This window comes from Mus pahari, chromosome 14 (assembly GCF_900095145.1).
Source record: "Mus pahari chromosome 14, PAHARI_EIJ_v1.1, whole genome shotgun sequence".
In the NCBI taxonomy this organism is placed as follows: domain Eukaryota; kingdom Metazoa; phylum Chordata; class Mammalia; order Rodentia; family Muridae; genus Mus; species Mus pahari.
The window spans coordinates 3,157,026-3,170,418 of NC_034603.1; the positions used below are offsets into that span (position 1 = coordinate 3,157,026).

At 48.7% G+C, this 13,393-nt stretch overlaps 1 protein-coding gene across 1 annotated transcript; it reads right to left on the reverse strand.

Annotated features, from left to right (window-relative positions):
• Positions 1-7,316: 7,316 nt before the first annotated feature.
• Foxi1 (forkhead box I1) lies at positions 7,317-11,006 on the reverse strand. Its single transcript, XM_021213900.1, has 2 exons — positions 10,387-11,006; positions 7,317-8,967 (listed from the first exon to the last, which is right to left on the reverse strand). The coding sequence occupies exons 1-2, from the start codon at positions 10,940-10,942 to the stop codon at positions 8,405-8,407; spliced, it is 1,119 nt and encodes a 372-aa protein (XP_021069559.1). The 5' UTR covers positions 10,943-11,006; the 3' UTR covers positions 7,317-8,404.
• Positions 11,007-13,393: the final 2,387 nt, after the last annotated feature.

Consider the following 13,393-nt stretch of genomic DNA (forward strand, 5'->3'; position numbering starts at 1 on the left):
CACAGCTTCTTGTAAAGCATTTGCAAGGCTTCATGATGCATACCAGCCTACGTGTGTGCTCACGTGTATTGGGCACACCAGGGCTGATAAATAGACATTTGGTGAACATATGGATGCATGAAGGGATGTCCAATAACCCAGTGACAGTGTTCTCCCAACTGTCACCGAATATGTTAGCTGATCCCTTGTTAGGAGGAAAAGCATGTACCCTGGGAGAGCGTGGAGATCGCAGCACAAAATGCTGGTGATTTAAAGGGTGTGAGCTTGGGCCAGGGTTCAGGGAGACAGTTTAAGAAAAGGGGACATTCTTTGAATTGACTGCTGTGAGAAAGAAGGGGTGGTCCCAGGACCAGCAATCTCTGTAAATCTTATCCATAAGGGCTAAAGACTAGGCTGCCGCTCAAGCTGCCCCTGGTAAGGAAGTGTGTCCTTCTGCTTACCCAAAACAGGGGTGCATGACAACATGACAGGACAGACAGTATTTATGATTCTGTCTTGTTCTATGATGATAAAAAAATAGCTTTGAAAGGATATTGATGTTCTTAGAAATGGTTTCACATTCAACAGGAGAACATAGGCTCAGCTTGAAGGGATGGGCACCCCCCAAATTTCTTAACTGATGCACATCAGCTCAGCCATTGCCAGCACCGCTACTTTCCACTTCTCTTTCCTCCCTGCTTCCTTTTATATAGGTGGTGAATGGAAACAAGGAGACACAAGACACATAGAAAACCAGCATGCTGTATGCCCGAGTGCATGCCAGGTTCGAACCAGCAATAAAATTCTGGTTTCGTTTTACTTACTGTGTGGGGTTCAATTTCCTCAGCGTTAAAAGCGAGGATCTTAGGAGAGCACTTTGTTCCCATGCTAGGGCACAGGTCTTCACTCTGTCAGAATCAGTGGCTTCCAGCATCTGCAGGCGACTGCAATGTGTGCCTGCACAGGGGCACCTATGCCATGTGGTGTGAATTTTTCTGGCACTTTTAAATTCCACTGTAAACATAGCTCCCACATGCTATCCACTCCAAGTGTCATCTCAGACATTGGGAGTTTGGAAGCATGAGAGTGAAGGTAGGAAGCCTAGAGGGACCTTTTGACCCGTGTTCTCCAAAAGGCAGGGTTAAGAAAGGCATGCGGGGTGGAGTGAGGAGAAACCACATTCTTTCTGTAACTTGTATATTTTCTAGATTTTGGGCAATTGCACCTTAGTTATTAAAACATATTTTTTTAAAAAAACTTAAAATCAAATAAGTGAGACAGCAATGCTATATTGGTTTGTAGAAAACTAATTATTTAAGAGGATTTCTCTTAGGCAGCGCTGGGCTTTTCATGTGTAGCCTGTTACTTGATTCTCCTAGAGATGCTGAAGCTGGCGCTTCGTTCATCATTCACTTAGTAGGTGCTCATGGAGGCTCAGAGAAGTGGGGTCACTGACCCAGCATCCTCAGCATGGACAAGGCCCAAGGAGGTCTGGATTCTAACTCGGACTTGATCCCAACCCTTGTGTTCTTAGCTTGTTTTATGGTCGTTTCTTCCCAGTGCTGGCAGGTTATAATGGTGACTGTTAACCTTCTGTCTTTGCACTAAAACTGGGTCTACCCCATTCCAACATAAAGTTACCCAAGCATGTAAGGACCTGGGGTCAGGGCCATGTTCAGCTTTTCTTCTTGAAATCTAGTCTCAGGTAAATGCAATCATTCCCGGACAGAGAACAAAACCATCCAATCGCTGCAGGCAAGAGAATGGTAGGGGTTGAATTTGGTAGAAGTTAGTCTAGAGAGCTGTCCCTCACCCACTGTGGGGCAGTCCACAAGGCTGGGGATTGGAGATACTGGGATCTCAGGAACTGCTCGTGGGGATAAAGAGATAAACAGGATTCACAACTTGTCTCAAATTATGTCCATTCATTTGTATACCCCTGTCTTTAATTCATCCTGTATTAAGCAAGCACATTTCCTTCAATCAGGGACTGTGATGATCTCCCTGAAACACATCAACAGGATGTTCTTGCCCTTAGAGTTCACAGCCTATAAACTATAGAAATGGAGAAAAAAATTTGTTATACATTCGTCAGTGTCTAATGCTATATGGTTGCTGTAGGCATGGTTTCCCAGAGCATATACACATCTTGTGTCGTCTAACAGTGGGAATAGGCTGGAAGATATACATCCTCAGATGGCTCCCACCATAAGACTGTCCACACAAAGCACAATGGCTACAACATCACCAGGCAAAAGAATCTTAAGGGAGCACTTTTGTTGCCATATACGAATCTGCCCTTGGCTGATCCACCTATGTGGCTTATGACCGCAGCTTCTTAGATGAAAAATGAAGGCCCAGACAGCAAGGGAGGCTTGGGGAGAAAGAAATGAGAGCTGGCATGAACCATGGCAACAGTTAAGCCTGACTCCAGCAGTAGGTTTTTTTCTTCCTTGAGGGGGAAGTTTAGGGGCAGAGCATGTTTATGCCACTAAACTAGAGCAAACGCAAGCTGGGTCTTAAGTGCTGACTTCTAAGTTTGTGGGAGTTATTTTATGCTAAATATACCCATTATCTTAAAAAATTAAATTCAAAACAGAAGAATAAACGTTTACAAACATAAATAATAATTGTCAAACCTCATCACCCCTCAGCAATTTCACTGCAATTTTTCAGTTAGTGGTGTCCTGGAGGCTGTGTGCATCTGTCCTATGTGCATGGAGAGATCATATTTAATGTGCTACTGTGAATGTCTTCCCAGCTCTGTCTTCAGAGACAGCATGTGGAACGCTTGAGACCAGTCTCCCTTTTCCTCTGCAGAGAACTGGTGAGACATCTCCTCCCACCCAACCACACAATTGAGTTCAATGTGCATGCATAAACACATAGCAATTGCAAATGGAATTTCAGCTCTCATTGGTTTCCCTACTGTGAGCAAACAAGTGGTGTTACTCTCAGATAAAACAAGATATTTATCAGTGTCCAGAAACCCCCTCACAGCCTTTTCTGGGTCCACAGCTCTCACACAAACAAGCAGTCAAACTCAGAGAGTCCCCCTGCCTCTGCCTCCCAAGTGCTGGGATTAAAGGCATGCGCCACCACTGCCTGGCCTTGTTGGGATCTGTAAAGCGAACTGGCTTCTCTCCCAGTCCCCATTTCCATAACCATTCACCTATATTTTGGTGTTAACATCTGGGCACGTATTCCCTAACTATCCCATTTTAAATGTTTCAGATTTACACTCAAAATATAGCATTTTGGGGTAAACATTTAAAATCATCTACTCAATTAGATGCCTGCTTACATGGATTCTCAAAGACAGGCAGAGGTTTGGCTGTGGTTACATCTGAATTCTGGGGCAAGGATGGAACTGGAGTTTTGACATCCCTGCAGATAAGCAAGGACCTAAAGGAGCTGGAACCAAAAAGTCCGGTGCTAGTTACGTTTCTCACCACCGTTACCAAAATATCTGACAGAAGCAACTTAAGGGATGGAAGATTTACTTCGATTTCAGAGTGTTAGTCAATGATAGCTGCGGTGAGGGCATAGCAAAAAGAGCATTTATCATCATGGCAGGCAGGAGGCTTAGGTAAGAAGGAGCCAGGACAAGAGAGACATGCCCTTAGTCACCTACTCTCTCCAAAGGCCCTGCTTCCTACTCTATCATCTCCCAATAATCCCATCAGATTAGGAATTCATCAAAGGATCAACAAATTCAGGAGGTCAGAGCCCTCAGGATCTGATTGTCTCTAGATCACCCCTAGTAGGCATGCACAGAGGTGTGCGTTACTAATCTCATTGGATTTTCTTAATCTAAGTCGACCATCAAAACTGGCCATCATAAGGCCAGAGGAGTGCAAAGAAATGGTCCTCTTGGGCCCTTGAGAGGGTCACTTTGCAATATGAAAGGAGAGGGTGGATGCAGGGATGCTGCTGTTGATCAGGAAGATGTGGAAATGGTGGCTGCCTGAGCTGGAATGGAAGCTTTCTTAGGCCATTGCTCTACATATGACTATTTCAGGGCACAGAAAAGGACACTGTCTATAGAGTTAGCAGGAGAACGGGAGGCGGTGGCTTTGCTTCTGGCGAGTAGACATTCTCCCTGACCTCTGCCCCAGGGTGCTGCTCTGGTGTTTAGGTGAAGAATCCGGACACTGGAGCTGGGCCCACCTCTCTTTGACAAGGTCTGCTTAGTAGCTGTGTGAACTTGGAAAGTTGACTTCAGTTCTGTGAGACCTAGTTTACCTCTGAACCAAATGAAAACAATGATCATCCAGCCCAGGCTCAGGGGTGGCTGTGGGTGTTAACTGGTCTCTAGGAAGCACTCATTTCACAGGAAGTGATGGTTGATATTGGTACATCTGCTGTGGCATCTGCCTAGACTAGAAAGATACATACTTGAACCACTTTCCTGACAGGTGCCATGCCAAGGTTCTCTCCTTCCAGGAAGAAAGAGAAGTAAGGAGAAGGGGATAAAGTCTGTGTGGGGCAAGAATCTGAGCTGAGCCCTGCGTGTGGCTAAGGCTCAGACCTCCAGTGGCACTCCGGCCAACATGGCTGTCCTGACCCAGATGCTACGTTGCCCTGTTTCCTTAGTTGAGAAACTTCCTTCTGGATTGTTCTCCCCAGGCCCCACAACACCTGTTTCCAAGGAAGTCCGCAGGCTCTAGGTGTAGATTATACAGAACACTGTTTGAGATGCTGATGGACTTTCTAAACTTTTTGTGCCACTGCGTCTTCATGGCCAAATGGAGACAATAATAGTAGCAGCTGTTCGTGGATACTGTGACTGAATGTGCTAGCCACACACCGGCGTGGCCCCAGTGCCTTCTGCACAGCTAAGACTCCCATGCATGTTGCCGATTCTTCTGTTAGCCAGTTTCTCTCTCCTTATGCCCCACCACAGCTTCTCCAGCCCTGCCTCCAGATCTATCTCTTCTCCCAAGGACGCCAATGCCAGCTTCACCCAGCTTGAAGACTGCATCACATTCCCATCTGCTTGGCTTTGACTTTACAGCAAGCAAGATTTGGAGGAGATGTGTTTTATATGAGCTGCTAGACTCACATCAATTCCTTTTTATTATAATGTAGCCCTAATGTGTCTGCACAAAGCCCATGTCTGAACTAAGGAAACCCATTCCTCTCCTGTCACTGGAAATGGGCAGCCAACTATTGCATAGATTGGGGCTGTGTATAAACATGGGCCCTTTCACAGGAGGGTGTTTCCAGCAATGGTGGGCTGGGCTGGTGGTCTAATCACTAACCATGAAGATATGCTTTATGACACAGGGGTAGGGTAGTGATCAACCTTATATTTCATCACCCACCACAAAGTGACTGCGATAGCTTACTATTTGGTAGGTAGCATTTAGTGACTTTTGCTCCCTTGCAAATTTAACCATTAAAATAAATGAGATTTTTGTATATGTATATAACATGCTATATGATCTATTGTATATAGTCTGCTTTGATTCTCCCAAAATGTTCCCCCAAACCTCCATGTTGAAAAAGTAGCCCCTTTGACTTAGGGTTTGTGAAGAGACTGCAGGTAAGTGGTCTAAGGGTGAATCTGTAAGTCACTGGTGTGTCTCACCCCTCTCTCTCCACAGCCTTCCTGGACTCTCCCATACTCGCAAGCCCCACTTTTAGATTCTTACTGATGGTAAGCTATGTATTCAGTGCAGAGCCCAAGCACAGGAGGCTGGGGAGTCCAGTACATCCATGTGCAGCCCTCCTTCCTCCATCCTTCTTGCTGTCTTCCCTCCTTCCAGCTTGCAGCATCTACTAAGGGTGGGCAATAAGATCTCCTTGGCTTCCCACCTTTCAATGCTTCCAACACGGCCCCCTTTCCTGTGACACCCCAGCTGCTGCTCAGAGCTCACAGGAATCCCACATTGTAGGAACCTTCAGATTTCCCTTCCACTGCTGTCCCCATAAAATTCTGATAGAGAATGGAGTTGTGGCCTTTGGTGTTAAATTGCTGGCTCTCTTCTGGGATGGCTTGACTCTTTTGGGGCCCCTTGCCATTCCTGGTCTTGTCCAGTCCTCTTACTCATTGTACCCCATCTGGGAAAGAAGTTAGGGGTGAAGAGCAGGCAGTGAGGTAAGCGGTGTCTCAGAGTGGGGCTCTGGGCTCTGGGCTCTGGGCTCTGGGCTCTGGGCTCTGGGCTCTGGGCTCTGGGCTCTGGGCTCTGGGCAAATTCGTTGAGAGTGACCTCTAGCTTCAGTGTACACACATGTGATGTTATAAAAATCCCTGTCTGGGTTTCAGAGACCTGTATTTTAACTCTGTCTCAGATTGCCATGGCATGGAGTCCCTTGTCCTCCCTGCAGCAGGCAGCAAGGGGAAGCCTATTCTGACTTTCCTGGTCTGACACGGCCCCCCCTCCAAGCTCCACCAGCCATTACTACACATGAGACTCACTGCAGAAGGAAGGGCCGTCCATCGCTTTGGACTTTCATGACTGTACTCTCTTGCACCAAGTTTTAGGCTCTTTGTTAACAGCTGTGAAAAAGGACTTCATTGATGCTTTTACGCTGCCGTTCGCGTCCAGGATATGTGGCCCACACAGAAGCAGAGACTTGGTGTTTTCACCCATAATGTGGAAATCAAGGGACAACAACTATATAGATAAAACACAGAAAGTGGGTCAAATCCAAATGACTGAGTCTGGCATCCAGGAAACTCGGGGTGGCTGTGCTTCTCATCATAGTATTACTGTGGGTCACCATCTCCCTTCTGTCGCTTCAGAGAAAGAATACGCCCAGTTGCCCCCTGACTTGAACTCTCTCCCTTCTCCACCAGAAAAGAAACCCCCAAGTAGAAGGCCTGCAGCTCCGATGCACACGTCAGCACGCACGCACAGTGCAAGCACATGTCAGTGCAGACAGATCTGCTGCTAATAGCCAGTGGCCATGGCTGAGGCTATACCACAGTGTGATAAGTGCAGAACTCAGGGAACCCACACATGCTTCAGGCAGGCCACAGCACCACTCTGACTCTTTCTCATTGTCTGGCAGCCATTCACAGGGGAGTTGAATGCTCATAGCACAATCAAGGGGTTTGCATGAGCTGTGAAGCTGGGATATGCGACCACAGGTCCTTTCCTTCCATGTGTGTACCTACTCCATACGTCATAGCCTTGTCTTTACACAGGGGGCCTTTGTCTAGCTCCCTGGCAATGTAGGCATGAGCCAGTCTTGATACCCATTTTTCCTCTGCTTCCTGTCCCAAGCACCTTCAGCCTTAAGCTTCAACCAGGCAACCAAGAGACAGGACAACTCACAAGGAAGTGCCACACACTTCTAAACAGCTTTCTTTCTTTCTTTCTTTTCTTTTTTTTTAATTAAAAAGAAATTAAGAAAACCAAACAACGCTTCTCAGAGTGTGCTGTGATAAGACATCGCAACCATATAAAGTAACTCACAAAGAGGAGCGAGCAGTGCTCACAGCCGCTCTGCCCCCCTCCCCCAGGGCAGGCAGAGGACCCCTCCCTCCTGGCCATTGTTCTCTCAGACAAGTATCCACCTCTCCAGGGCTATAAAAAAAAGAACATGCTTATTCTGTATATTTGACCTTGTTTCTCTTGGAAGGCTGAGCCACATCTTCACATGACACAAACATATATACAGGAAGCTGGTGTTTACCAGATTTTGTGGGTGGGCAGTACTCAGGTGGAGGTTTAGGGGTACATACCACTTGTCTCACTGTGGAAGGCTAGTGAAGTGATACCCTGTATTGCACCTTCTAGAGGCATGGTCCTACAGGGGCACTTGGGCTCGGCTTCCCCTCCTGAGTGGTAGGTACAAGAATACCTGGGGCGAGAAGAAAGGGCAGGTGGGGAGACGTCGCAGCCAAATTGGTGTTGAATTCTGAGAGCATCACTAGAAGCCAGTGGGAGTGTGCATGCATTTGCCATAGCCAGCTTTATGCTGACATCCTCATCCAGTCCATCCATCCCTGATTCCCTTTATCCAGCCTTCAAGGGTCACCCAGCCTCTGCTTTAATGTCTTTCTCTGTTATTTTCATGAACCTGGAAAAACTTGGGCCTTTGTTTTATGATCTGTCAATTGGAGAGATTCATGCGGCCCTCAAAGGATGATGGTACACAGGATGACTATGTCATTAAAAAGCCCAAGACAGGAACCAGCACATAGTAAGTGCTCAACAAACGGCCACATCATTAATGGCAAGCTGATCCTAGTATGCCCACTGTAGTTATCAAATCTGTGTAGATTCACGTGTGATAGACAGCCAGAAGGCTTGAATGGTGTTTAGAAAGAGCACAGATTCTTCCAAGCTTCCTGTGGTGCTATCTGGGAAGTTCAAACGTCTCAAATCTTGGGGTCATAGAGGGTCTGGTCTCAAGGACCACCATTGCTTTTCCCCCAGACAGCTCTGTGGAACAGAAGCTGTTCTAATCTCTAGACTTCTGTGCCTTCCCTGGGGAAGAGGGTACTGTTAGTGTTAATGCTGTTGTAGAAATGTGGACTAAACTGGTTGAAGACAGAGCCTCCATAGCCCAGAGCATTGGTGGGTACTGGGTTGGCCCATTCACCCCCATTCCCATGGCTACTGAGGTTGGTAAGTGGGGTGTAGGAGTTGAAATTCAGTGAGTTCTGTCCCATCTTGTCAATAGGCTCTGAGCTCAGTCCTGGTGTGGCCACTGAGCGGCTAATGGGGTTTGCCCCACTCACATATGCTGTCATGGTGGAGAGGAAGTTGTTGAGACACGGGGTGCCCGAGGGGGCAGGGGAGGACCGCTTCTCTGGGGAGCTGGTGGTAGTGTCTGGCGAGGCAGTGTCTGAGACCTCCTGAGGCTCTGTGGGCTTGGGGCTGCTGGCCAGGAGACTGTTCTCCGTTTTCTCTGAAGCCAATGAGCCGGTGCTGGAGGATGAATCTGATTTTCTCTTCCTCTTCCTGCGGAAGTTTCCGTTGTCAAACATCTTCTCACAGTTAGGGTCCAGAGTCCAGTAATTCCCTTTGCCTGGGACAGAAGTGGGAGAACTTAGGATTACAGAGACGGACACAAGGCCTCCTTCTATCTGTCTGCAGTGCTGTCAATGAAAACCAAGGGCAGCAATGCAAAGAAAAGAACAAAGCCTGGGGCAGAAGTGGAGACATCCCACAACCATTAGCCCATCCCCCACCTCTCTCTAGGTACCCCCTACACACACACACACATACACACATACACACACACACACACACACACACACACACACACACACATACACAAGGCTCTGGGGAGTTTAGAGGATTGTTTGAGTGCTGGGGTGCAAGGATTCAGGGTGGGGTGGGGTGTTGTCAGAGCTTCCGTTACTAAGGTTTAGGAAACCCCCGGAAAGCTCTTCTGGATTCCCAAGACTTGACGATCAACTTGAGCTCTGACTTTGCTCCTCAGTGACTAAGGACTTTGGATAAATCTCAGTTTCCTGATCTGAAAATGATCCAGGCTCACTGAGGAAATGTAGGGCAGACACAGTAAGTGTCCAAGAGCCGCACAACTGAGAACCACCAGAACAGAGCCCCAACTCTTCCCTGCTACGCTGAGCTGGAAAGCGGGTGAAGGTTTGCACAAGGCAGTGTCCCTTCTGAGGGACAAACGGACCTGACCAGAGCTGACTTCAGAGTGGTCAGTGGAAGGGTCCCAACCCATGTGAGAACAAAACTAGTCTCCAGGTCTGGAAACTGGAAGCAGGAATGCTTCAGACTCCTCTCTGGCTCACCTTTGAAAAGGAATGCTCCAGTCTTAGTGTAGGAGCTGCATTGGAGCTGAACACGATCACTCCCATCCTGGTCTATGCCACTTTGGAGAGGCGGCTTTACCCACAAATGCTATTTTCCTCATCTGTGCAATGGGTTCACTAAAAGACACCCTGTAGAGAGCTGCCAGCATTAAAAGAGGTTCCAAACGGAGGGGAAAGGTCAGAGCCATGCCATGGGGTCATCAGTGGTGCCCAGCCAAGGCCATGTCCTCTTTACGACAGCTATGGCTGTGACACGCTCTGGCATGGCTTGGTCTGGTCCTACTCAGGACTTGTCATGTGCTGGGCACGGAGATACATGTGAATCGTGTATCTCATGATTCACTGAGCATTGGCTCACATCAAAGACTGACGAAGTTATTTCATTATACAACAGACATTCTTTCCCTCCCTGTTATTTTTCAGATGAGGAAACTGAGGCACAGCAAATGTAAACTCCCGGAGATACAAAAGCCTGAATCGGTTCCTGGGGCTCACATTCTCCTCTACTGTGGGTTCCTTTCAGCCCTGTCTCCTAGCAGCTCCACTCAGAACTTTCTAGAACAGAGTTTGGAGCAGAAATGAAATGAACCCTCAGGGATCCCTGCAGACTTTCAAGGGCTGGTCTCCTATTCCATATGCACTGCTGCCTGTCTTACCTGGGTCGTCCTCATCTCGGGGCACCTTCTTGAAGCAGTCGTTGAGTGACAGGTTGTGGCGGATGGAGTTCTGCCAGCCAGCCTTGCTCTTGTTGTAAAAGGGGAAGTTGTCGGCCACGTACTGGTAGATCTGGCTCAGTGTGAGGCGCTGGTCGGGCGCACCGTGGATTGCCATGGCAATGAGGGCTGAATAGGAATATGGTGGGCGCACCAGCTTCATGAGCTCTTCCTGAGAGGGGATAGGCAGCCAGCCCAGGTCGCTGGGCAGTAGCTGCCTCTGCATGCCATAGGCCTGGGGTAGGAAGGGGCTGGCGTTAGTGCCAGGCAGGTAGGGTGGTGGGGTCATGGCTGGCCCATTGAGCCAGAGGTAGGGGTTAGGGGTGGCCCCGTACTCGCCACCACCTTCAAAGGAGGTGGGGCGCTGAGGACTGGGCATGCCCTGAGGGTGGAAGAAGTTCTCATAGTAAAGATTCATCTCGGGGGGCTCCTGGCCGATGCTGGGGAACTGGGGGCTGCACCGAGGTGGCGAAGGTGCCGGGAGGTCGAAGGAGCTCATGCTGGAGCTGGCTTCGGGAGCCACCGGCCGCACCTGTGCTCTCTAGAGCTGCCCCTGACAGGTGTTCAGCAGGCCCAGGCCTCCTGTGACTTATACCCCCAGGGCTTGGCTGGGTGGCCCCACCCAGGGGCGGCCACCTGCCAGCAGGTCCCGGCCAGGGCCCGCCTCCCTCTTTCCTTAGCTGCCTGTGGCCTTGGTTCCCACTAATGACATGCTAAAGGAGACTTATTGGAACCAGTACCCCAAGTGACAAGAGCTCCCTTCCATCCTCCCCTGCTTCCTTTCCCATCATTCCAGAGTACCTTTCTCTTTGCTTGCATTTCCCCTCCCTCCTGACATTCCCTGCCTTTCTCCCTCCTTCCCATCATCTCCACAGCCTAGTCTGTGTTGCTGTCTTTGTTCCTCACTCTTTCTTTCCCTTCTCTTTGCCTGGTTCACTGTGTCTCTCACTCTTGTTTCTTGCTCCTGAGCCCTTGTTTCTCCTTCCACCCCTGTCCCTCATTCTCTGATGAACCCCCACCTACCCCACCCCACCCACCTCTCCCACCCCACCCCTCTATATCAGCAGCTCATGCTTTGGTCTTTGGAAGGCGGGACACTCTACAGCTCCTGCAGTCAGAGAGCAGCTTGGCCTCTGGAGAGGACACATGGGGTCCCCTCCTGCTACAATTCTCTGTCTCTGTCTCTGTCTCTGTCTCTGTCTCTGTCTCTCTCTCTGTCTCTCTGTGTGTGTCTGTCTCTCTGTCTGTCTCTCTCATATACCACATACACACACTCTCTTTTATATACCACACACACAGACACACACACACACCACACACTACCACACACATACGCACATGCACACACTCTTTCATATACCACACACACAGACACAGACACAGATAAACACACACACAGACACAGACACAGATAAACACACACACACACACACACACACACACACACACACACACACTGTAGTCCAGAAGAAGACAATGAGACAATGTGAAGGCTGCTGTGGACATGGCCTGGAGACCCACCAAGATGAACAGCAGGGCTCTTAAAAAGAGCGTCAAAAGATAGAGGATGGGGACTGGACTTTAGGTAGGAGTGAGAAACACCATCCGGGATTCAAGTTTCTTTCTAGCTTTAAGGCACAGCAGTCTCCCCTGATCCTGTTCATCCGACGTCTGTGGAAGGTTGTGGTGCAGAGACCCCTGGCACTGAGGGAGCTGGGCAATGCAAGACTCCCCCCTCCCAGGCCACCCCTGGCTGCTCACGTCCTTCTCCTGTCTTTCAGTCTCAGAGACAGTGCTTACAAGCAGGCCTGGCTTCCCGTTGCTGCTTAGCCAAGGCCAGTTTTCTCTTGAGGCTCCACTATAGATCCCAACTTAAAGGTGGCTTATCCTGACCTCTCTCTCTGCTTTACACACACACCAGGCTCTGAGCATGCAGAGTGCCTCGAGGTCTCCCTCCAGGATGCTCTTTCGTGATGAGGTTCTGGTAATGGCTGAACCACCTCTGATGGAGCAGGTGGAAGAGAATGGATCTGAGCTGTCTATAATAACTCCCTCTGCCTTCCAGCCTCTACTTTCTTCTCCTGAGTCCACGTCTTCTCGCTTCCCCCAGACACTATGTCTCTTTGAGGTTGAAGAAGATGATGGTGCCAAGAGAGGGTGTCTGCCTAGGACTTCGCATTCTGCTCTCCTGCCTGGACAGTTTTGCCAGGTCACATGATGAACACGCGCCACAGAATCGCTTCCATTTGCCGTGTCTGGGTGCCTAGTGAGGATGTTCAGGTAATTGTGTAGGAGAGGTGTCTCTAGATTCCAAGGAACTATGTGTCCCATCATGGACAGGGAAATGACCTCACTAAGAGTGTCTGAGGTTCAAAGATTCAAAGTTTCCCTGAGGTTTAAAGTAAGGAAGCTTGGTGTGGTTTGTTCAGAACATTGAATCAACAGACAGCACGTACAACAGACAGAACTCGTCCTTGCTGAGGGTGGGACCCTGGATTTTAAAAATACACCCCATGGGAGCCCAACAGTGTGGCCACAAAGCTGTGCAATTAACCTTGCAAGTCTACTTCTCAGGGTTTGTCTTCCAGAACAAGACAGAGCAAAGAGGTGGTACTGGGTCTCCTCCACGGTGTTGCCTGTCCATAACAAACCGCAGCTAACCCAGTGGCCAGTAACGAGGGTTTGGTTAGTCAAACAGAGCCTCTTCTAACTGGCGTGGTCTTATGCAGTTATGAAAAATAGATGCCAGAACAATTGAATATTAGTGGCATGGGGAGATGGCTGTGTTTTAATGAAAGTTGGAGAAATGGGCTTCAAAAGCATGTTTTAAAAAATAAAACCATACTTATAGTCATGTATGCATTCACAAATGTAAGATAATTTTTTTAGATGGGAGATTTTCTTGTTTTATATAGTTTCTAATTTAAGTGGTCAGAGAAAAGCAAGCATG

Coding starts and splice junctions, on each gene's coding strand:
- Foxi1 (XM_021213900.1), bottom strand. CDS start 10,942: ATGAGCTCCTTCGACCTCCCGGCACCTTCGCCACCTCGGTGCAGCCCC. Junction 8,968..10,386: donor CCGAGATGAGGACGACCCAG/GTAAGACAGGCA, acceptor CTTCTGTCCCAG/GCAAAGGGAATTACTGGACT.